Source organism: Anoplophora glabripennis, unplaced genomic scaffold (assembly GCF_000390285.2).
Source record: "Anoplophora glabripennis isolate ALB-LARVAE unplaced genomic scaffold, Agla_2.0 scaffold54, whole genome shotgun sequence".
Taxonomy (NCBI): domain Eukaryota; kingdom Metazoa; phylum Arthropoda; class Insecta; order Coleoptera; family Cerambycidae; genus Anoplophora; species Anoplophora glabripennis.
This window is the reverse complement of record NW_019416241.1, coordinates 59,866-84,405: the sequence shown is the minus strand read 5'-3', so window position 1 is coordinate 84,405 and position 24,540 is coordinate 59,866. Positions and strand designations below refer to the sequence as shown.

General features: G+C 31.0%; 2 protein-coding genes across 6 annotated transcripts; one reads left to right on the top strand and one right to left on the bottom strand.

Moving 5' to 3' along the window:
- Nucleotides 1-1,841: 1,841 nt before the first annotated feature.
- LOC108905173 (lipase 3-like) lies at nt 1,842-9,166 on the bottom strand. 2 transcript variants are annotated; one of them, XM_018707958.1, is made up of 7 exons: nt 8,990-9,166; nt 8,023-8,336; nt 6,074-6,317; nt 5,404-5,562; nt 4,533-4,617; nt 2,368-2,510; nt 1,842-2,241 (listed from the first exon to the last, which is right to left on the bottom strand). In XM_018707958.1, the coding sequence occupies exons 1-7, from the start codon at nt 9,083-9,085 to the stop codon at nt 2,074-2,076; spliced, it is 1,209 nt and encodes a 402-aa protein (XP_018563474.1). In that variant the 5' UTR covers nt 9,086-9,166; the 3' UTR covers nt 1,842-2,073. The 2 variants fall into 2 exon arrangements, with proteins under 2 accessions (XP_018563474.1, XP_018563475.1); XM_018707959.1 differs by lacking the exon at nt 5,404-5,562.
- Nucleotides 9,167-9,323: 157 nt separating this feature from the next.
- Nucleotides 9,324-23,968, top strand: LOC108905171 (lipase 3-like). Of its 4 annotated transcripts, XM_018707956.2 has the most exons (8): nt 9,332-9,408; nt 9,488-9,545; nt 16,726-16,941; nt 18,845-19,091; nt 19,651-19,812; nt 20,953-21,037; nt 21,291-21,442; nt 23,313-23,968. In XM_018707956.2, exons 3-8 carry the CDS (start codon nt 16,802-16,804, stop codon nt 23,466-23,468), a joined length of 942 nt encoding a protein of 313 aa, XP_018563472.1. In that variant the 5' UTR covers nt 9,332-9,408; nt 9,488-9,545; nt 16,726-16,801; the 3' UTR covers nt 23,469-23,968. The 4 variants fall into 4 exon arrangements, with proteins under 4 accessions (XP_018563471.1, XP_018563472.1, XP_018563469.1 ...); XM_018707955.2 differs by lacking the exon at nt 9,488-9,545 and having other exon boundaries at nt 9,324-9,408; nt 16,622-16,941; XM_018707953.2 differs by lacking the exons at nt 9,332-9,408; nt 9,488-9,545 and adding an exon at nt 15,387-15,659 and having other exon boundaries at nt 16,622-16,941.
- The last annotated feature ends 572 nt before the right edge of the window (nt 23,969-24,540 follow it).

Here is a 24,540-nt window from a genome sequence, read left to right as displayed (position 1 = left end):
AGTTGCTTCATTCTTCAACAACTTTATTGGTCAATAAAGGTGCTGATCTTACAACCATCAAACTGCATGGTGGATGGAAGAGCTCCTCTGTAGCAGAAAGTTATGTTGAGGAGTTTATATCTAACAAACTTGATATTGCAAGAAAAATCCAAGAAAAATATAGCAGTTCCTTACAGGAAGAGACATACGTAACTTATGCAAATTCTTCACAAACTTCGGCAGATATTATGCGTTTCTAAAATGATGGCAACAATGCTACATGGGTTGTTATTAACGGAATGGAAGTTAAATGTGATAAAACAAAAAACGAAATGTCTATTACTATAAATGTAAATGTTAATGTTAATAAGTAAATAAATTAAATTTGATTTATTATAGGTTTATTATTTTTTCATTATTCCACTAGTGAAATAAAATTACTTTATTCCACTAGTGGATGTGTGGATATGATAAATAATTCATGAAGATGATTGATTGGTGATTGTGGATAAATAAATAAATATTTTCTGAGAAAACTAACAATTCCCGTTACTTTTTGATAAAATGTCGTGCTTGATTAACACACTGGATAATAATTTCAAGAGAGTTTATATCGATTTATCTTCAAATAATGCATTTTTTATTTAACGCGATTAACTTTAGGATAAAGTAACTAACAGTAGGTAGGTCAAGTTTTTACAAATAGATATATTTACATTGTACTCATACCGTCACAGGTACACCTCAATTAACGTCAATAACTATGTTTCCATTATAAATAAAAGTAAATGAGTACTTGTCTAATCGATAGTGCATATTTCCGATAAATATTTACATTAGAAAACTTTAAAATGTTCCATATCCTGATAATTATTAGTATTTTTCTTCATTTACGTAATAAATATCCTTGTTTGAAACAATAACATATTAATAATGAGTACCTAATTAAACAAATAAATGTTTTGTGCCAATAATACGAATTAAAAGTAACAATCTGTGGCATAAGGTTTGTATAAACTAATTGAGATATATACAAAAAAAAATGTGGATAACGGGTAAGATAATTGTTAATCAAATAAACCATTACATAAAATCGTTTCAACTAGTTATTTATTTAAATTTAAGTGTCTAGGTATTATCTATACAGTGATAAGGAGTGGTTTATTTTAAAGATGCTGATGTTACAATCAAGTTTGACAAAAAATAATTAAATTATACTGAATGACTTAAATATATTTGAGAAAAAACATTTAGTGACCCATTTTTAAAGCACTTGTGGACTTCTTTCTTACAGATAGACGAGGAATAACCAGTTGCGTTATAAAATTATCAGATTCTCACACATCTATAGATTAAAGTAGAGGTAATAATAATGTATTAACTATGTGTCTCGAAATTAGAAGTAGAATCATATTCGATGCAAATAAATTATTGCCTGTCAAGGGATCCAGTGCAGTATGGTTTTAAGGGGTTTAGAGATTGAATAATTTCTTTATGCATTATGAAGGGATAAAGGGATCAGTTCACGTCTGGCACCCTGTTCCTACAAAAATCCCTTTATTCTCATAAACTATTTATTTTAAACGTAATTTATTATAAATCTAATTTGTTTTTTAAATTCCACATATGACCTACATCTCACCTATGTACGCGCCACTGTTGCTTACTTGTTTTTTGGAAGCAGTCTTGGATTTACGACCAAGCTCGCCAAGTTAGTATTTGACGTATAACCGACCACTTCGTACACTCGATGCACCTGGGCGACTACAGCTACTACCAGAACACAGTGTGTATGCAGCGGTATTTCAGATTTCACATTCAATTTCATTTTAAATTTGAAATGGTTCATTTTACGCCTCCTAAAAATGATGACCGACAATTTTTTGCTCTACTTTGGATCGAATACGATCCTACTATAGTTACTGTAATACCTACCTAACATTTTGATAACATTATAAAATAAACTTCCTTTTTTAACGGAATAATAACAATACTTTTGTCAGTGCAATACGAAAAAATTTGCGAAAGAATATACAAAACATAAAATACATTTAAAATTCTTAATTTTTAACGAATTTGAATCATATCCTATTTTTATGTCATTTTTCCACTGTCAAAATCCTTGAATAACTGGACATTTCTTTTATACACCAGAGTAGAAGCGTTGCTACCAAAAAGGAAATCTATGTGGTTAAAATATTTATATGGCACTTTATAGCTAAATATCACATTGGGTAAGACCTTCATAGTTTCCTGTGCCCCCTAAAAAAAACAAGTAACAAATAGTATCAAATCAACCAAAAATAAAATAAAATTTCACATACAAACTATGTTCACTAAAAGAAATCTGGAAATGAGATATTGTTAGGTCAAATTATTAAAAATTACTTTGACAGACGTCACGTCATCTCTCTCTGCATAAAATAAAGCGACAGGAGCTACTGCATTTGTTAAATTGTATTCTGGTGGCATTTTTGTCTTATATCTTTCCAAATTACCAATTTCTCCAAAGTCGTATTGTCTAAATATACCTAAAAAAATAAATTGTCAGCTTAAAACTGAGAAAATGTATCAATAAAGCTAACGATAAACAATATATAGGGATTAAAAACTAACAAAAAGGCATGGAGGGGCATCGAAGATATCGCCAAAATGATTCAAAATAAAAGTTTACGTTGTCTTGTGCAGCCCTTGGAGCATATACTACATTACGGCGACAGTATATAGACGAGTGATAGGGAGAGGAAAAAGTTTGGGTACTATTTTTCTCTTTCGTGCAGGCACGTGATTGACTAACGCAACTCTCTCGTCATATTCAAATAAAATTAAGAGAAAGTGAGAGAATTTGAAAATTCAACGATTGAATGAGCTTTGCAATTAAGAGTTATAAGATAGACAAAGTCATCTCAAATGTCAAAATTTCCAGTGTAATTTCCCTAGGGTAGACACGTACCTACCAATGGAAATATTTTCGGATTTTTTGTTGTTGCCGTAATAACATAATTTGATTGACATTGGGGTTACAAAATATAGTCCAGGCGGTATCTGTTTCATCAGATAATTTTTCTATGCAAATAAAAAAAAATGTTTTGTTTCAAAATCGATTTCGAACTCGTCTGCTTCCACTGTTTTTAGAAATTTATCGTACAACTAAAAATTAATACCAATTTTCAGTTGTTTATTTAAATAATTATTGTTTAAACAAATTTACTAGTATTACCTGTGCAACATGCAAAAATTTTGGTCGTGAATATTAACATAGTAAATAAATAATAAACATAATAAATAAACATAATAAATTAATCATTTTTTAAAGTAACTGTTTATCGGCATGACAAAAGTCCAATAATTAATAATAAAAGGTAGTTGAAAATATGATAATTGAATTTTTTAAGTTGCGAGACATCGATTTTAAAAAAAAATCATCGAAATTAGTCCATTAGATTATCTCAGATAAGTGAAATTTTTCCGAGCGTCGCAGTTTTGAATTCAGATCGGAGTAACTGTGTGTTTGAGTGACATTTTAAATGGGACACCCGTGATTGCAAATTTTGAAAAAAATTATATCTGGAAAGTACTCGGAATGACAAACCTATTAGTTCAAAAAACAGCCCTTATACTCTTATAGTTTTGCTGCAAATAAGAGTTAACTTTAACGGACTATAACTCCGAAAATAATGGGCGAATCATCTGGTTTTTTTTTTAAATACTGGTCTTTCCGAGTACTTTCAAACCATATTTTAAAATAAAAAAAAAATTTAAAAAGGCATTAAATTATTGCAATTGTTTATAAGCCTGATAATTGTGAAAATGTTTTAAACAATTACCACAGCTCACCTAATCGTCCGATTTGAATTTTTCAAAGAGCATTTTAAAGCTTGAGAGCTCTTCTTTTTGTGGTGAAATTTTCAAGTTTTCAAAGGCTTTAGATTTACAATTATTATGTAAAAACTATCGAACCGAATTGGATGAAATTTGGTGTGATGATTTTATATACTAAGAAGTTTAATTGGGAAAAGTATGAAGATTCTAAGTATTATTCAAGTGTCTGAAAAAAATTGACAAATAAACTAATACTTTTTGCAATTTTTTAGATGATTTTTCCGATTTTTGCAATAACAATAATTATTTTTTCGAATTGCAACTAACTCTATGTTGTTCAAAATTTAATTACAAAACTTTTTTTCTTCTTCCATTCTTGTCTGAAATGAATAGTTGCTAAGTTGTCGACGAGAAATCCAAGAAAAAAAATGATTTTTTTTCTATTTTTTTATACTTTTTTGCAATAACAATTAAGCCCACGATTTTTTTTATTTGCATAGAAAAATTATCATTTCTGGTGTTTTTTAGAAGCCGTTAAAGCAAAAATCTCCGATCATATGCGTTTTACCCAAGTATGCCCTTTTTAAAACAGATACCGCCTGGACTAATAGAGGTATGAAATTTTCATTGCAAAAGATTTTAATCACCTTTTGTGTTATTCTAAAAGATTTGCAAAACTAAATATGTTTACCATTTTTATATTCTAATTTTTACTTTTTATAAATACTAACCTGATTTTACATTTTGCATGTAATGGAACAATTGTCTAGCAGCAATATTTACGGGTCGTACGCTGAAAAGTAGGGAAGCAACTTCCTAAAAATTATAATTTAAAAGAAAAAAATTAATAAAACTCCAATGTCTAGAGACAAATATTGGAAGAAAAAAATGTAAAGTAAATATAGTTTCTTTTCTGTAAACTAAAAAAACAATCAAAAGTTAAAAGACAAAAAAGGTAGCACTGTGAAACAGTAATACAAGTAAAAATAAGAAAAACAAAAAACAAAAATTTAAAATTAAAACATTGTGAAATTCTTACATGTTCAATCTTTTCGATTTTCTAACATTTAGTTTTTTCGTGTATAATTCCAAAATATAATAATGTTCAGAATGTTAATTTGCTGTCATTCTACACTGAAGTACCATGAACAACTTAATAAACATATATATACAATATACAACATACCAGTAACACTATAATATTTACCTACAACTGGACAAACCCTAGTGACGCAGTTAAATCGATCACCATAAGAGTAGTGAATGGACTGTATCTTCTTTTCTTCTTTGAATAATGCGAAAATATTAATTAAAAGTGTTGTCCTATTAGGTACAATACTGTGTTTATGGGGAAAAGTGTATGAGTTTTCTACCAACCTACCTAATTTTTCAATATAAAATACAGATCTCAAAACTAAACAGAACTTTGTGATTGTCCAAGAAAAAGCCCTGACTACTGTGTAGGTACTGCTGTTTGTCCTGATCTACGCTAACTACTGTTATTACTGCATCTTACAATTTTTTTCATACAAAATACTATTTATTGACCAAATTGAATGATACAGTCATTTGTGCATTTAAAGTGGTAGGTATCCAGTTTACCTTAGTAATAAGTTGAGATTCATGACTTCCTATGACAGACAAAAGGTGTGTGCAGAATTGTAAAAAATATGTAGTTTCTGAACACAAAATTTTTGTTAGCAGTGCTATAGAATCGTTCACTGGAAATAAAACTCCCATTCCCAAAATATCATAAATCAGCTGAAAAAAAGTCTACATTGTATTTTCAATTTAATATATAGACCACATGAGAAAAGCTATAAACTATATAAGATAAAAAAAATTGGAAATTTGTCACTGATTTTGAAAAGACTAAATTCCTATATTGACTTTCATTCATTGAGTTGAAATATGATTAACAAAAACTGCATTAAAATATAATATTGCCATATTAATTTTCTGAATTTAGCCTAGCAGTTTAAAGCGTCAGTCTTTGAATTGTTGTTAATAAGACTAGACGTTAAATGAGCACCAAGTAGAATGGAAGAATATAAACTTGGTGGAATGTGAAATTAATACAAAATTTTTAGAATTATCAAAAAGTTGGAAGTAAACATGTATAATGTATGTATTTTGCACCTAATTTTATTTACATAAGTACGATGACGTTATGTAAGATTAGTAAAACTGAGGACTTTTTCTTTATCAAATATGTATCTACACATCTAACATATAAGGTCAGCTTAAATGCCAAATAAAATTTTAAACATACCTGGAACAGTTCAACTACATACGAAAATGTAACAGCGAAAGGATAGTCCATATATTTCAGAAGAACTGAAGGTGCATAAACACTGGAAATTTTTACTTTATCGTTATATTCAGGCCTTTCAGTTGCCATAACAAAGTAACACGTGTTACCTTGCGAGTGTCCAATAACGAAAACTTTCTGGTTCGTTTTATTTACTATGTAGTCTATATTGGCTGGAATATCGTATACTCCAATTTCATGGAAACTAAAAAATAAGAAATACATTGATTTTTAAAATGAAATTATTTTCCTCCGTTAAAGAATTAAATCTAGTATTGAGTTATTTACATTGTAAATGCTGTATTCTACAGTTAGCAAATTTTTATATGAGGTCGTTCAAAAATGCATTTAAAAAGCCTTAAAAAAAGTTCTTCAAAAAATAGTCCATATCTCCGGAAACATTTCTTTCCTACATAGAGAATATTCAAGTTTCCGTAAAAGATCTGTTTTTGTTTACATCCTCAAAATCGGTTGACCAAGTCAATTCAAATTTGGTACAGGAACTATGTCGATGATATAATTCACTAAACCACTTGTTAGCTTTTTCACCTCATGCCTCTCGCCAAGGAAATAGACACTGGAGTAACGTGGTTTCCGACCAACATAAATAAAAGCCACCTCGGCGGTCCTTCAAGGATTGGTTTTCGTCTCGCTATTATTTCTAGTTTTTATTAATGAGATTGCCCGGAACTTCAATTGTGAGGCCCTTCTTTATGCAGATGATCTCAAAATGCATCTGTCTGTGTCAGATATTAATGATTGTGTCAAACTTCTATCTAATCTGAACAAAACTTCTGATTGGTGTTTAAAAAATATAAACGAGTTATAGAAGAAAAGAAAAGAGAAGATTTTTAACGGGTTTTTCGATATATCTCGAAAAGTAACAAATCAATCGATACTTACAAAAAATCAGTCGATAGATCTTTTTAAAGCCTACAACTTTCTCATTTATAATTTTTCAATCGCTGCTATATATTTTTAGTTATTTTAGAAAAACCGTTTTTTGCAACTTTACGATTTTTTTTAACCATGTTCGCCATTTTGGATCGAGTTTAAAGAATAAGAAAATCAATTTAAAATTTAATTTCCTTTACGGTCATATTTTTTTTGTCCAGGTAATAATTTCTGTAAGCATTTCTCTATAATGCTTGGACTAATAGTAAAAATTCTAATTTGGCTGCGCCATCCTTTTCACGAATCAAATGAATGGGTCCCGATAACTACAATTTTTAAGAGAAGTATTACTATGATTATTTGAAGAAGTGCCAATGAATGTCAGGCGTGGTATATGGATCATGTACGATGAAGCTCTTCCTCATTCATTATCGGTTAAGGGGTACCTAAATGAAACGAACAAAGGTTGATTGGACCTGGCAGATCAGTTCAATGAGCATATCGCTAGACCTGAATATGCTGGACTTTGTTTATTTGGAGTTCGGTGTATTGGGAACCACTTGAAGACTTGTAAATTCAACAACAGTAAATAGAAGAAAGCTGACTTAGACCCTTGAAAAACCGTAGAATTGATTTCTAAGATGTGGAGGCTGCATTTTGAACACCTTTTCCAATAATGTATTTTTCATTAAATAAAAATGTTAAAGCTTTCAATTCTGTTTACCATTTCTTTTTTCTATTTTTAGCATGTACAAAATGAATTCATAGACGCTTATTTTTCATTTCATGGTTACAGCACCAATAATTTATGTTGCCATGTCTTGAAATGAGTTAAATTTTAATGACATAGAAGTACTATTAAAAAAATGATGATGACACCCTTGAACTCCACCCCTGTATTACACAACTCGCAGTAAGTTTATTATAGTGCTATGTCACCGTTATTTATCTTACTAGTCAAAAATGAAGCGTTTAGTTATAGATTCTTTTTATTTTTTATTTATAGAATCTATTACCTGAATTTCCAGTATTTAGGATCTCCAACATCAAAATATTTGTGTTTCTCAGAATACGGTGATCCCCTAGCATTTAGTATCCACACATCGAAATCTCTATCAGCTAGGTAATACACCAGGGAACGCCTGCCGAGTACCAAGAAGTATTCTGGATGAGCTCCCATACCATGTAGCAACAAAACTGGACTTCTATTGGTTCTATTGTTCGGTGGTTTTCTACCATGTGGTACTCTGTGTACCGTGAGTATATAATTATCTTCTGTTATGACCTCGTGAATTTCGAGGGGGTATCCGTGTTTTTTAATTTTTTGCTCCTAAAAATTTTGACAATACAAAATATTATACATTACGCAATGCCACAAAAAAGTGGGTTGCGCTGTGGATCAGACCAATGTATTCTATAGTACTTTGGCCAGCTTAATCTGAATCTAGAGTCAGAATTTCCAGATCAGTTCGGGTGCTGGCCCTGACCCTCACAACAAGAGACTCCACTAGAAAATAGTTTTCAAGATTTTTCAAACACAGACTTGAATATTTGGTGAAAAACCCTACAACCCTGTTGCTTCATAAATAACTCCGTTATGGGTGATAAACTCCGTTACACCATAACCCGGGATGTGCGAGAGTATACAACCATGAAATTCTATGGGAACGTGGATATCATACATCAGTAATTCAAAACTATAAAGCTGTGTGTTACTAAGCAAAAATTGACATATTTTTAGTATTTTCGCGTTTTTAAAAGTACCTATGTGTTCCCCAAAGGTCGCTAAACTATAGAATAAAACCTTTTACATTACATTTTTTTCAGCTCTCTTCAACTCTTTAAAGCTTACTTACGCAACTTACATTAACTTATTCGCATTTAAGGATACAATTACTGTCAGCAGAAGGATCAAGCTATACCTGCTATTCGACAATTTTTATATACCTTTATACCTTTTCTATATTAGGAAAATCCACTTACCATGTTGAGATCCGCTTCAGGATGGGTTATAAATTTCAGGGAAATTGAAACGTGCGCTACCATTTGTAATATCAGTAAAGGCGACCATTTAACCATGTTTCTTTCACAGAATTACGTTTTTATTGTGATTTGTACACAGTGACTGAAGCATAGAAAATTATATGGAGAAATGCTAATACTCATACATATAATTAAATAAAATTGTTTTACATTATAACCATCGTCTATAACACTAAAGTTAAATTATTATGCTTAGTAATTACGACTAATATGTAATTTAATGATACGCGGTTTATTGACGTTTACCATTATCATTTTTATTTTGTTACTACAAAGGAATCACAAAATTCCATTTAAGTTTTAACCTCAGTACTACATTGTAGTTGCTTGATTAAGTGCAATAAGGTACAATGGTAAACGTATGTATATACAATAATTTAGCTTAGTATAAGTAAAAATTGCATTCTCTTGATGTTAAGGTGTGAAAATCCTTTTTAGTTTCGCTTTGTCACCTCTGAGGAAAATTAAACAAACACAGATGAGAGGCAGTTAATAGGTGAATTTTGAAATAATATTTTTTAAATATAAATAGGCTAACTGATAAAAGTTATTTAAACAAAAAATTAAACACATTTTTATGCGAAATATCCAAGATATATTAAAATATTTGCTTCGTTGAATATATTTAACTCCAAACTTTTTCTGTAAGAAAAGTTGAAGGTGTAGCTGACGCATATAAGAAGTTGATCTGATTCTTGGATGAAAATCTTACTTCAGAGCATGTTTTGAGAAATAAGTGCCAAAATTGGCCACAAAAAGTTAAATAATATCTCTCGATATCGTTTTCCATTGACAGTCACTGCGTTTCCAGCCTCAGTTTCAAAAATTAACGGACCAAAATTAAACAAACACAGATGAGACAGATAATAGGTGAATTCTGAAATAAGTTTTTTTTAATAGAAACGGGCTAACTGACAAAAGTTATTTAAACAAAAAATGAAACATACAAATAATTGTAAGCATGTTTAATCTCTTAATTTTAAACTTTTTCTGTAAGAAAAGTTGAAGGAGTAGTTGACGCATATAAGGAGTTGATCTGATTCTTGGATGAAAATCTTACTTCAGAGCATGTTTTCATCAAACTAAAAATCAGCATATCCAATATTTGAGAAATAAGAGCCAAAATTGGCCACAAAAAATTAAATAATATCTCTCGATATCGTTCTCCATTGACAGTCACTGCGTTTCCAGCCTCATTTTCAAAAATCACCCCGCCAGCGTAAAATCCACGCCATACTGTCACTCTGTGGCTATACAGTGGTCATTCTTGAATAACCCGAGGATTGTCTCTGCCCAAATTCTGCAGTTTTGCTTGTTCGCATACCCACTCTGCACCTCGTCGTGAAAGATGATTTTCTTAGCAAAATCAAATTGAGCAACTATTATTTTCACAGTTGTTTTATTCGGGGCGTTTCTTCTGCCGAAAATTCCAGGTAATTAACGCATAGTTTCAGCTACACAATCTCCGTAATTGTAATGAATTGCGGATTTGTTGTCCTTTTACTCTTTTTTGGAACACGCCATGTATCAGTACATATCTCAATATCAATGAAAACCAACTGTATAAAGATCGGTGTGAGTGAAAACAATAAAAGTTCGGAGTAAATCCATTGAGTGAAATTATTGAGTACATTTTCACTCACTATAGGGCATTTTGATCATTTTACTCATTTGTGATTACTGATTATATTTAAACTAAAACTGAGTAATGTCACTCAAATATAGGTACTGCTTAAATAAATTCTTGTACTTGTACCTAAATCATAGTAAATGTCCTCAGTACTGAGTGATCCCACCCTTCTTCATATCCAGATGCATTGCTTTGTCTGTTCCCATCGTCCCATTAGGTTATCTCGTGACAGTGGCGTGGTGGATGGCAGTATGGCGTATCTGGTTATTCTAGTGAAAATTGTATTTAAATGCAGTGATTTAATTATTATAATTAAAGACAATATAATAAGTATAATATATTAATATATGGTTAAATAAACGGATAGTTAAATTGTTATCTATAATTACGTATTTGTAACGTACAATAAAGGTTATAGCAATCTATTCGTCCAATCAGGTCACCAATTCCTTTATTCGAGAACTAAAATATTGTCTCTAAAACAGATCTGTATTGAAACCACTGTGGCTGCTTTGTAATTTATGACTTTAATACAATGATATTTAAATTAAAATTTAAAGAGATTATAAACCAAGTCTGAGTAAAAAATTACTCAATAATAGTTTTTAAATCATAATAGAGAAAAAGTCAATCGATTTGAGTAAAACTCGCTCATTTCTGATGCAATAGTTTCACTCAGTACTCATACAAATAGAGTGAAAATTTCACTCAACCGGATGCGGACAGAAATTGATACATTAAGCAAAATTAAGTGAAATTTAAGCGAAATTTTTTTAGAGTGCATAAAGGCCTTGATCCAGGCCTGTGCTGTATCCGTGTAATCTAGTTCCACCTCATATTAAAGATGTACTATAATCTGTTATTAAAATAATTAATATTTTTGCTGAACATATATTTCTTAATTATTACTTAGATAAGCCTAGGAATAATACAACGAATTCTGTTTTAAAAAAATAGTAATTAACAAAAACATTAACGAACGTTAATGATAACGCCATTTTTTTAATTCGAATATGTACAGATATACTTAAATAACAAAAAATTGAAATTAAAATATGACATTTATGATCCAAAAAATTAACGATTTAAGATTTATAGTTTGTCTTTTACTTGTAACGGTACCCATAGCAATATTATAGATTATTTTCAATTAGACAGGGTGTAACCTACAACTCGTCAATGTTTGACTAGGTTATGATACCTTTTGGGTATTTGGCTAACTCTGTGGAGAAGGGAGTGGTTCTAGATGTTAACCGGGCGCCAGACAAATTTTCTATAGCCCAATAAACACCCTAATAGTTGACTGCCAACTTCCGAAAATAGTCAAAAAGAGGTCGACGATAAATAAAATACGATAATAGTACAACACAAGATAAATATATTTTATTTTACGTATTTACACTTATAATTGAGTTAAATGTATATTTACTGAATACTGTCTGAAAATTAATATAGTATTTTAATTAATAGCAAAAGCAAATATTGAAACTAGCTACGCAAACGATTAGAGATTAGGGAAATAAAATATATTTAAGCAAAATGCAAAAGACAGGCAATAGGCTTCGAAATGGCGTCGCTTGAGCTCAGGCGCATGCGCATAAATAGCAGCAAGCAGGTGTATACCGTAAATAAGCAGGTAAGTACCCCTAATTTCCGCAAGCTTATTACAAAATGCTGTCAATTAATCTAGTCAATAAAGTGAAAATAAAAGAAAATATTAAAAAAACAACAATGTAAATGTGCAAATATGGCCAATAAATAAAGAATATTAACAAAAGCGCATACATGCAAACAATCGGATCTAAGCCAGTAAAGCTAAGCAAATAATAAATGTTACTAAGCAAGAGCAAATTACTAATACTAAAAATTTAATGTTACGATCAAAAATTAAGCATAGAGAAAAAAAAAGAATAAAAGCAAAAAGTTTGTTTCAAAAACTTGCGTGATATCCTTTATTATCCAAGAAATATGTCTAGTAGAGAATCTTCCACGGAGCTGTACCAAAACTCCTACGAGATGACGAATGATGGTAGACGTGGTAGTATCGATTGCGTAATGCTTGACTGAGACTGTCACAGGAGATGTTTGAATAAGTACAGGAAAGTCAACAGTGTTCCAAATGCTGTTACGTAGAAGTCCAGCTTCAAAAACAAAAGGAATCAAGCTTCCAGGAAATATTCCAAGAATGTATGGTCCCAAAAAAAACCCTAGAGGAGAAAATAAAAAGAAATAGTAAAACTATTCCACGACGTGTTATTTATAATCTACTAAATTTATTTCCTTCAATTATAATAATTTAAAAATAATCTGACAACGTCGACAAATGCGGTCGCCCGTGAATAATTTTTACTGAAAGTAAGAAAGAAATGTTTTAAATAAGAAAAATAAACATGGAGAAAAGTTTATAACAAAATGAGATATTAATAATAGTATTATATTACTCACCCTTAACAAGGGGTTTTTATTCTCCACGCAAACCACTTGTCAGCCGATAACGCGCAAAAGTGGACCTTATGAACCTGGTGATAAGACAGAAAAGAAATAAGCACTGGATTTAAAAGAAATAACAGCAATAAATACTGTTTGCACAAGCGAAACAGTTAACTGATGATAATTGAAATGATTAAAACATACCTCTTAAGATTTTAATCCATTGAATTAACGATAAGTCTCACACAGCGTCGTGTTACAAATCCTTCCAAAGAAGTTAGAATTTCGGGATTTCCAGCAAAATATTTGCTCCAAAAGAACTAAGCACCCTAACTAACCCGCAAGTTCTTCAAATTTGGACGCAAAAATTAATCCTAATTAAAGATGATTGTAAAAATCATAGATTTCCACGAGCCACAATCACACACGCCGTTGCTAACTTTTTAAGCCGTCCAAGAACCCAAGTTCCCCTCCAAAAATGAGACAGAAGATCGAAAATACCTAGGAACATGTCGTGGTCTGATTGGTCAGTACCTCAGCCAATCACAACCGTATGTTCAAAAAATTATTACAAATATTAAGTTTACTTATACATAGAGAACAATATAGCAACCCTATACCCACATTTTACTATTTAAAACATTTATATTAACCCCCTAAACCTATATTAATGCAAAACAAATAACCGCAACTTCAAGATTCGAATTAAGTTTGGCAATACTGCCAGAAATCTGTTGTATTTCGATACTGGTGAACCGCGAATCGACCCAAGCCAGAATTTTAACAAAAAACTCCAAGACATAAAAATCGATATCTTTAAGTATTAAACAGGTACGAAATTCAAATAGGAATAAATCAGCTAATGTGAGCAATTATACGAGATGAAACGAAATGAAACGAAAGTAAATGTACTAAAGAAAATGATTAACTAATTATATGTATAATATTCGATCTAATTTTTAACGATAACAAACCGAAAATTACAATGAAATTTTAAAACGTAACAACTTTATGAAAAGTTGGCAATAAATTAAAAAAATGTAGGCAAAATAAAAGAAAAAATGCACTCTTCCAATTTTNAGAGAACGATATAGCAACCCTATACCCACATTTTACTATTTAAAACATTTATATTAACCCCCTAAACCTATATTAATGTAAAACAAATAACCGCAACTTCAAGATTCGAATTAAGTTTGGCAATACTGCCAGAAATCTGTTGTATTTCGATACCGGTGAACCGCGAATCGACCCAAGCCAGAATTTTAACAAAAAACTCCAAGACATAAAAATCGATATCTTTAAGTATTAAACAGGTACGAAATTCAAATAGGAATAAATCAGCTAATGTGAGCAATTATACGAGATGAAACGAAATGAAACGAAAGTAAATGTACTAAAGAAAATGATTAACTAATTATATGTATAATATTTGATCTAATTTTTAACGATAACAAACCGAAAATTACAATGAAATTTTAAAACGTAACAAGGGTGATTTAAAATTCAGTACAAAATATATCGAAAACTAAGCATTTGTGGACCCACGTTTATAGGAAAAAAAGTTTTATTTTGACTTCTAAAATATGGCCCTAAATTCTTTGTACTGAATTTTGAAACACCCTGTATAGATAAGTGGAACTTATTGGGATATTTAGCTTCACATATGAGTTCCTGGAATAGGGACTACTTTACACTCAGGTTTTTTTTTGTATATGATGGCTTCTGGCTACAGTTAAATTTTTTATTTGATTCACAATATTTTTTTTTATAACTGCGTAATTTATCAAAATTGGAAAAAGGTTTTAGTTCTTTCCAAAAAACTGTAATTTGATTAGTTTTATTTGTAATAATGGGAGGATCACCTCCATTGTAAGAAAATGTGTTTGGTTTTTGCGGTTGAATTTCCAACTTCGTTTATTATTTTATCAGAAGGATAAGAACTTTTTTATATTTTTGCCCTAGATTGACCAGTGTCTTGCGTATTTCCTGAAATATCTGTCGTGACCTCAAAATTGCAGTCTCCTAAATATAGTTCATAATAAGCTGTTTATTACAATTTTGATATCAATATTATAGACGTTTCCATTTACATTTCTCTAACATGTAACCCCAGAAAATTTTCCAATTTACGCATATTGAAACAAATTAAAACTTTTCCAAATCATGAATTAAATATTAGGCATGCCAGATGTACTCTGCACCACACTTCACACACGATATGCAAAAAAAATATAATCGTTTTAATTTGCACAAAAAAGTTGTCGCCGTAATAAGCATCTTCAATTCGTTTTGTTGCATGCAATCCTTATAAATAAAATGCAGTGATGAACGGAAAACCCTTATTTTAACTTTTCGTGCCTCGGAACATCTATAATCTCTTAATAGACAGTCGGTTTTCGTATACATAAGTTGCTTATTTTATAAAACACAGTGCAAATATTATTAAATCACAGGAACATGAATAGGTGGATGTGTTTTTGGTGTTTTTTAATTGCAATATTTCAAATCTCAAAGGCCAAATATGCAGATGATGTAGATTTAAATATTGTAAGTTATTTTTCAATTTTATGCAATATCGAATATGTATATAGTATGTATTATGAATAATATATTTCGACAGTTCATATTCATTTCATTTCATATCATTTTCAAATTTCTAAAATAACTACTCACGTTTAGAAGCACTCTTATTGCTACTACATCTATGAAGATTGTTAGATTGATTTGATAACAATATTGTTTGGTAAATTGACTACAAAAATTAATTATTGTACTGTCATCTTCTTTACTTCTAAAGGCTTTTAAGTACTGAATAGTGTACCTGCTTGTTTGATGAGTTTACCTAATACGTAGCAGAATGCAAATAAAAACGATCTATATGAGATTTATAGATTAAAGGGAATAAATCTTAGGAAAAATAATTCATAAATATTAATGGTTGGCTTACTATTTTTACAGGTGTATATATGTATTTGCATTGTTCCTCCTTTTTAACTAAAAATTTAACTTTAAACAACCAGCTCTATACAAAGTAAAGAAACCACATTTCATAACTTGATTAATAAGTTGTTAGTCAACTGTACCCCTACATTCAGTTAGTTGACATCACTTTTGTTAGTCCCAATGATTATAATTGTATATTAAAATTATGCATTTTCTAGTATAAACAAGCTACAAACAGACATTACCGGTTATTGTAGCAGCAAAGGTTTACGGAAATTACTGAAACAATGTTTGTCACGTGAGATTTGTTTATTTATATTTAATAACATATTATTAGTTGAAAACAATCACAGCTCGCAATGTTATTTTGATCAGAATGGCAGAGGAACTCAAGGCAGAAGTTCCAAAACTGTACTTCATTCACAGACGCCTATTGTATAATAGAGAATTCAAATGTCAAAAAATTTAAACAAAATATCAATGTATTGTGCCATTAGTTCTTTAAGGCTTCTTGGCCATAAACATAGAATCATCCCTATATGAGAAATACAGTTTCTTCCTTTTAGACAGAAATAACTAAAAAATATGGTTTTCCCGTGGAAACCCACGAGATTGAAACGGAAGATGGATATCTTTTAGATGTGTATAGAATCCCATTTGGTCGTTTTAGTCGCACGAGAAGGACAAACAGATATCCCGTGATTCTAAACCACGGTCTACTGGGTTCAGCAGAAAATTTCATTCTTATGGGTCAAAATAAATCCTTAGCTTACATGCTGGCAGACTACGGATTCGACGTATGGCTTTGCAATGCTAGAGGAAGCTGGCATTCTAGAAAACACAGGACTTTACATCCAGACAAAGATGCAGAATATTGGCAATTTACGTAAGTGAGATAGATCATTAAGTGATTTAATAAATAGGAAATGGAAAACATGAAACCTCTGCTTAGATAATAATATACAGGGTGGTCCGAATTTTATGCAGGAAACTTCGAGGGCAGAGAGATCTCTTTAAAATAATATGTGTTACCTTATTATATGAGCTCTAAAGGTACAACAAATGGTGTACAGGGCATTTTTTTATTAAAAAACCTACGCCACTGCATTTTTTACAAGTTATTGTAACGGATTTATATTCTAATGCACAAAATAAGTAAAAAATGTAACTTGATTTTTTCCCTAAGATTCACCGTTTTCAAGTTATTCATAAAAATAAGTCTCCTTGTGCAGACATTTCTAATAGACCGGGAGATATTAGATTGAAGTTCGACGACGTCTTTCTCGTTTATGCCTCTGAGAGTACTGAAAGGTAACCGAGAGACAAGTACCTACAATAAACTAAATTTAAAAGATGGGCTGCGGGACACCTTTGTGAAAATTCAATCTTCCTTTTCAAAAAAATGATGTGTACAGCGACGTATTTCTCACTTATGCCATGTTCATAAGTTGAGGAGAAGTATCGATTTTAGCACAAAATTTTGTTGGCATAAGTGTAACTTTGTAAGAAAATGAGAAAAACATCTTTATTTGTCTACCAATTTATCATTAATGCCAATAATTAGAAATATGACATTATTATATTCGAAAAGCTCATAAAAAACATTGGCACAAGTCCTACTGAGGACTAATGAAAATAGGGCTTTAGAAAAAAAAGTACACATTATTTTTTTGCAAAAGAAAATTAAATTTTCACATAGGTGTCCCGGCGGGCACATCGGTTTTTTCCATAGTCTTACTTGTCTCTAATGTATCTTTCAGTATCCTAAATGGCATAAACGAGAAAGACGTCGTTGAACTTCTACGAGTCTCTCCCGGTCTATAACCATAATATTACTGTATTGCCCAGCCAATTTACTGGGCTTGAATTTTTCTCTCTTCTGATTTTAATTTGTGTGAGACCCTAACTGGTATAATTAAACACCTCACGCTGTTGTGGACTGTATTTATTTTTCACACTCGGTACAATATATTCATTTCCTAAGGTTTCAACACGTCTAACTATCGCGAGTTCTTATAAGTAACTAACAACTAACAACCTCTGTAATATATGTAACTAACTAGTTTTTTTTTTGTTAGCCAGCATCGACGGCTAGCATGTAGTCCCTGCTACCAGCCCTATAGGGTAGGCAACACCTTATACGTTCTTAAAGGTACCCAACAATTACAATTATATGTATTTATGCTTAAAAGTAGGTGGAATTTGTAAGCACATCAACAAAATTCTTTACACTCGTTTCCACACCACCTGTGAGGTAGAGTTCCTTACGCGTTTTAGTTCCCCTGGAAGCCTAACCCACTATCTTTACAAATAAGAACAACTTAAATCAAAATAATAATAATAAATGTACATTTACCAAAGGCGAGGGGTACTGAATTTTCACCATCTGTATATTTGGTCACATGAAATTCAGACAAGATCTTTACAATGCCAATTTTCTGTGAACGTGTGGCTCGGAATAATTCGCAATCAAGTTTGTGGACCTTTCTTCTTGCCACCCGGTCTAAATTCCCAGTCATTTCTAATCCATCTATTTGAATTATTAGAGGATGTTCCATTAAATATACGACAAAATAGCGGATGCAATGGATGGTGCTCCTGCGCATTCTGGGAGAATAAAATAAGAATGGCTTACTGAAAATTATATGGGGGTGATGGATAGGTAGAAGACCAAAGGCCAATGTCAACCATAATGATGCAGATGGTCCAGTGTCTTGGCCAGCCAGATTGCCATATCTAAACCGCCTGGACTTCTATATTTACATATACAGATGTTTCATAACTTTCAGGTGGCATGAAATAGGAATCTATGACCTTCCTGCAACAATCGACTACGTACTAAATGTGACAAATACGAATAAGGTGCACTTTGTCGGACATTCTCAAGGAACTACTACATTTTTCGTAATGTGTTCCGAAAAACCAGAGTACAACGAGAAAATTAAAGTAATGGTAGCCATGGCTCCTTCCGCTATTTTAGGACACTTGAAGGAACCATTTCTAAGAATGCTAGTTCCATTTCATCCCTTTCTAGAGGTAATATTTCTTATTGTAGAATTTTAACACTTAGGGCAAGTCGTTTTAGTTTGGATAGTTTCATTTAATTTTTTTCATTCTCTAAACGCCAGTCGATGGCTCCAAAGTAGATTTTTTTCCAAAGCAAATTGTATACGATACTTTTCTCTTTTCATGGCAATATTGAAAAGTTTAGTAAAATCTATCAGTTTACCCGCATACTATTAAAATTGAAGCAGTATTTTACAAATACATTTTACAAGTTGGACCTATTCTTTTATTGGTGAATTAAATCAGAATATTCCTTTTAATAAAGGCTTCAGGGAAAATGTAGAGGCTTTAGAAGACAAAGATGTACCTATAGTTTAAAATAACATTTCAGAAAAAGCAATTTGAAATATATTTTTTACTTTGGATTTAATGACAAACTCATATAGAGATCACTCAAAAAGAGACTAAGACCAGGCGTCGATGTTTTTCATTGCTGATGCACTTTCTCTGCGTTCACATTGTACTTCTTCGTCTTATCATTTCAATGTCGTCAAAATATAACTCATAACCAATAGGTAATATTTTTCAGAGGTTATCCGATGATCTGAAGGAGTACGAGTTGTTGCCTTTTGTTTCAAATAGAGGAATCCGGTCTTTAGGCAAAGCTTTGTGTGGCAAAAATAGTCTCCTGTCGTCTAGTACATGCCGTTTTGTGGTTTCAATGGTCCTTCAAGATGAAGAAATGGATAAGGTTGGTATAACCAGAAATACTATCGAAAAATATATTTTGTCATCATCATTTCAAGGATTGTAATAAAATTTATTACATGTAATATAGAAAATTAACTAATTTAAAAACATGGAATTATATTAAAATATTTATAATCACCTCTAGCTAAGTGAGGAACACATAAAAATTCGATGGGATTACTTAATGTTCCCTGAAAGTCTGTGGGGGAGCGAGGACTTGTTTGTGAATTAATTAAAATGGTATTTTTAGTAGGAATACATAGCTTGACTTTTTGATTAAACTACATAAACTGACTAGACCTGAAATCAACTCAAATTGAAGTGATTTATCTGATTTTCGTCGAGTGTCAAGTCAAAACAGTTTGTAATATTTTCAGTATTTGAAAATTTGCTATGGTGTTGCAATTTTACTGCAACTGCAACTGCATGGTCATTTAAACTAATTTAACTTTGTTCGCCTTGTACAAACAGTTTTCACAGCCTACAATAACAATATCATTCTGAAATGAACTTACCTCTTTAACATTAAAGTAAGGTAAATATTACTCAACACTAAGTAGATAATAGTTAATAGTACTAGTGTTTGCCATTAAAGTATAATTGATTTACGAAGTTTGCTTTATTTGCTGCATTCAGTTTTCCGCGAAACAGAAGCACTTGTCAAAATCTATCTGCATCTTTGTACCGGCTTTTTACAAGCACACAAATCATGAACATGCTTTTGATGCTTTAAAGAAGGCATTTATATGCGCAATTTTTTGCAAAGCATTGTAGAAAATCTAAGCAAATTAGAAACAGTATCTCTTCACTATACCAGTTATATAAGTTTTCTTCAAGGTATAAGGCAACTCACAGAACTCACAATACATTCAAAATAATGAAAAAAGCATATTTTTACCTCGCATGTTGATCTTATGTTCCCTGAATTTTGTACGCCTTTTGAACATGCAGAAAATCGCGTACCGTAAACATAATCACACCCTATAGGATGCTTTTTTTATTTTCAAACATTATACTATATATAGTCCAGTCTATAAACTATATCCTAGTAAAGTTACTATAGAAAATCCCTAAAGTCATTAAGTAAACAGAGTACCTGCGAAATAATTTTAATTTTGAACAATTTTTAATTTTATTTTAGGACGTTATTCCTTTATTACTTTCGACTGTCCCTGCCGGAGCATCTGTTAAGCAAGGACTGCATTATGCGCAGATTGCTGTTGCAGGTGAGTGGAATAGACCATACAACAAATGATAAAACAGTAACACAGATTTTGTTAGCTTAATTCAGGTTTAATAAGTAAGCGGTGAAATGTTTGAAACTTTACAAGTTTGTTTGAAATTTATTATATTAAAAGTTAATTCGAATAGTTAAAAAAATATTTTTTGACAGTAATTGGTGCCTTTTAATTGCCTTTTGGTAATAAAAATAGGATTTAATCTATTCTAATGTAAAAAACTTTTTCTATTCGCTTTTAGGAACATTTCGAAAATATGACTGGGGCCCAAAGGAAAATATGAGAAGATATAATTCAAGAACACCGCCAGAATACAATATAAAACATATTACTGCCCCAATTGCAATATTTTATGGAGAAGCCGATGATAATGTGGCAAAAGAGGTAACATTTGTAAGAGTCACATTTTTATTTTAGCGATTTGTTAAAGATTTTTTCAAACACATGAGTATATCCAAAACATAGTTGAGCACTACATCTACCAAAGGTGTATGGCTTCATATTCCCTACACCGGAAAAGAGCGACTTATATTGTTATTGCAGGGAACAACTACCCTCTGTTCTGACCAGCTTTGAATTATACCTACAATATCGAGATAAACTTTAGGATCGTTTACCAGTGGAACCACCAGACATTGCCTTCATCAGCATGTCTCGTGTGCATTTACTCATTATATTGAGTTAAGATCGTTCGTAGTTGTTTTACCTACGGCATATTGTATCTCTCTACGGTGGTTCGACTAACGAACGACTCTAGCTGGCAATCTATATATTACAGGTATATTTCAATGCTCTGTGGAATAGATAACCTGCAGAGTATGTTGTTGTTTCCTACAATATCACCAGTTCAGTCACATCAGGTCAAAAATTAAATAAAATAGTTTGGGTGCTACATGTTTTGATGAATTTACCTATTCTTGTTATTTTCTGTTCATGTTCTACCTTACTACATGTGACTGACGATCTATTTAGAGCCTGCGATATTGGTGAAACAGCTTGTTTAGTTTTGCTTGACTATAAGGCATTTGATACAGTTCATCATGCCACTTTGTGTGCCAAACTTAGATATTTTGGTCTTAATCCTAGTGCTGTTAACTCTTTTCGCTCTCACTTGTCTGGATGGCGGAAAAAATTTTTAAATGGAATCTCATTCGCTCTGATAAATATAGACGTGGGGGTGCCACAAGGAAGCGAACTGGGCCCTTTGCTTTTTTCACTTTATACTGCGGATCTTCCTAATATTGTTAAACATGTGAATACTCATCAATATGCGGATGACTTCCAATTATATTTACACTTTCTGTTAAGACTTTTGGATTCTTCAATAAAAAAAAAATGATGATGTAAATAGTATTGTATCGGTATCTCAGGTACATGGTTTGATCTTAAATGGTGCGAAAACTGTGCTACTTGTTGTTGGTAAGCATAAAGACTTAATTAGTTTGGACCCTCGGTTCAAAATATCTGTAAATGGAAGTATCGTAAGTCCATCTGATTGCTGTAAAAAATTAGGGGTCTATATCTTAGATTTACTAAACATGTTAACTTTTTAATACAAAAATCTTGTGCTAAATTACGTTCACTCTATAGGTATACATAAGGATTATATAACGTCGGATATCAAATTAAGGTTATGTAACTTTAATTCTGAGTAATCTAGCCTACCGTGATACTGTTTATCGGCCTGCCATTCTAAACAAGGATAAGGGGACCTTACAAAAAACACAAAACGCATGTATTAGATTTTCATATAGTCTGCGCAAATTTGATCACATTAGCGCAAAATTTAAACAATCTAAATGGCTTAATTTAGATGAACGCTTTCAATTAAGAATGGCTTGTTAGTACACTAAATTGGCAATATGAAGACACCTAGTATTGATAAACTTTTAAAGAGCAGAGATATCCACAGTCGTTTTACCCGTCACAATGAGCTGTATGTTGTGCCAAAGCATGTCTCCTCACTCTTTCACAGATCTTTTAGTTATAATGCTGTACTTATCTACGAGTATAATAAAATATCTCGAACAATTAAATCTTGCAGTGATATTATTTCTTTTAGGAAGTTGGTCAAGTCCAGTATATATGAGAAATAAATCTTATCAAAATTGTTTTCGTCTTCTTCTTATTATGATTTATTATAGTAATATTTTTAACTGTTTTGAAGATATAAGTACTTCCGCCATTTCTTTTTTAATTAAATGAAAAGTATTTTTTAAGAAAATATGTTAGGTACCTATTTAGATAAATCTTTTTGTTGTAGGACGTAGAAATATTGGCAAAGTTATTGCCAAATGTGGTTGAAGTGTATAAAGTTCCCTCAAAAACATGGACCCATATGGATTTCCTCTGGGCTAAAAATATTGATGAATTAGTAAATAACAAAATTATTGAAGAACTGAAAAAATATAATAAATAAAAAGCCTACATACATAACTACTTAGATATTATACTTTTTAAAGATTTAGAGTAAGGAATGTCTCCAAACACTGATTTTACAAGTTTATTTAGGTTTAAACAGTAATAATTAGTATACACTTTTGACTATCACAATTTTGATATCCTCTTTAAGGTTTTTGATATTTGATAAATATTAGATACTGACTCGTAGAAAAAATAACTCAATGATGATTGTGATTCAACGAAAAGTTTAATAATGCGTAGATTTATCCTAAAATATGGTATTAATACAATAAATTATTATTTATTATTTACATATACTACAAGCCTTGTGATTTAATTTACAGAACAACCACTATAACGCCGTAGATAATTACATTAATTTTATTAATTAGAGATGATGTTTTATACTTGTAAAAATGTTTTATACTACATTGCTGACTTGAAACTGTTTTGATATTTAAATAAAATTATACCTAGTATTAATTACTTTCCAAATTATATATATTATATTCTCAAAAAAAAAACATCCAATTTAACAGGTAATTCCACAGCATAATAATTGTTGTTTTAGTGTTACTTCCTTAGTAACTTTTTATTACGTACCTGACAAAACTTCTTACTCTTTATTAATTTTGGAAATAAATTACAATACACAAATAACTAATATTAGGTAATTTGAATTGAATAACTTACTTTGATTTTGAACAAATATGCTTTAAATAATATAATATCTCGACTTATGTAAATATTTGTGAATAATTAAAAACTAAAGCTACTTTCAATTTATTTCGAAAACAATGTAAGTACTTTTGTTACACTCTGTATTATATATGGGGCATTCCTCGCCGAATAGACCACTTTTAACCCTGACCTCTTTCGATTTGGCTGAAACTTTTTTATTGTTTTCTACCCCATTGAGTTATGAATTTTTGAAAAAAATAGCTTTCTTTAAGTAACTATAACTTTTTCAAAAATTGAGTTATCGGGACGTTATTTTTTCAATATGTTTGTTTTTCAATATACTTTTTGAAAAAAAATAGATCAAAATTATCTGAACCTATCTTCACTGCTTTTTTTCAATTTTCGAA

Bases quoted from the DNA above. Each gene is read 5' to 3' on its own strand.
- LOC108905173 (XM_018707958.1), bottom strand. From the start codon at position 9,085: ATGGTTAAATGGTCGCCTTTACTGATATTACAAATGGTAGCGCACGTT. The intron at 5,563-6,073 runs GTATGTTTAAAA...ACTTTTTTTCAG, and splicing joins ATGTAGTTGAACTGTTCCAG to CTGATTTATGATATTTTGGG. The intron at 4,618-5,403 runs GTAAACTGGATA...TATAATTTTTAG, and splicing joins AATCTCAACTTATTACTAAG to GAAGTTGCTTCCCTACTTTT.
- LOC108905171 (XM_018707953.2), top strand. From the start codon at position 15,570: ATGAATAGGTGGATGTGTTTTTGGTGTTTTTTAATTGCAATATTTCAA. The intron at 19,813-20,952 runs GTTGGTATAACC...ATTTTATTTTAG, and splicing joins AAGATGAAGAAATGGATAAG to GACGTTATTCCTTTATTACT. The intron at 21,038-21,290 runs GTGAGTGGAATA...ATTCGCTTTTAG, and splicing joins TGCGCAGATTGCTGTTGCAG to GAACATTTCGAAAATATGAC.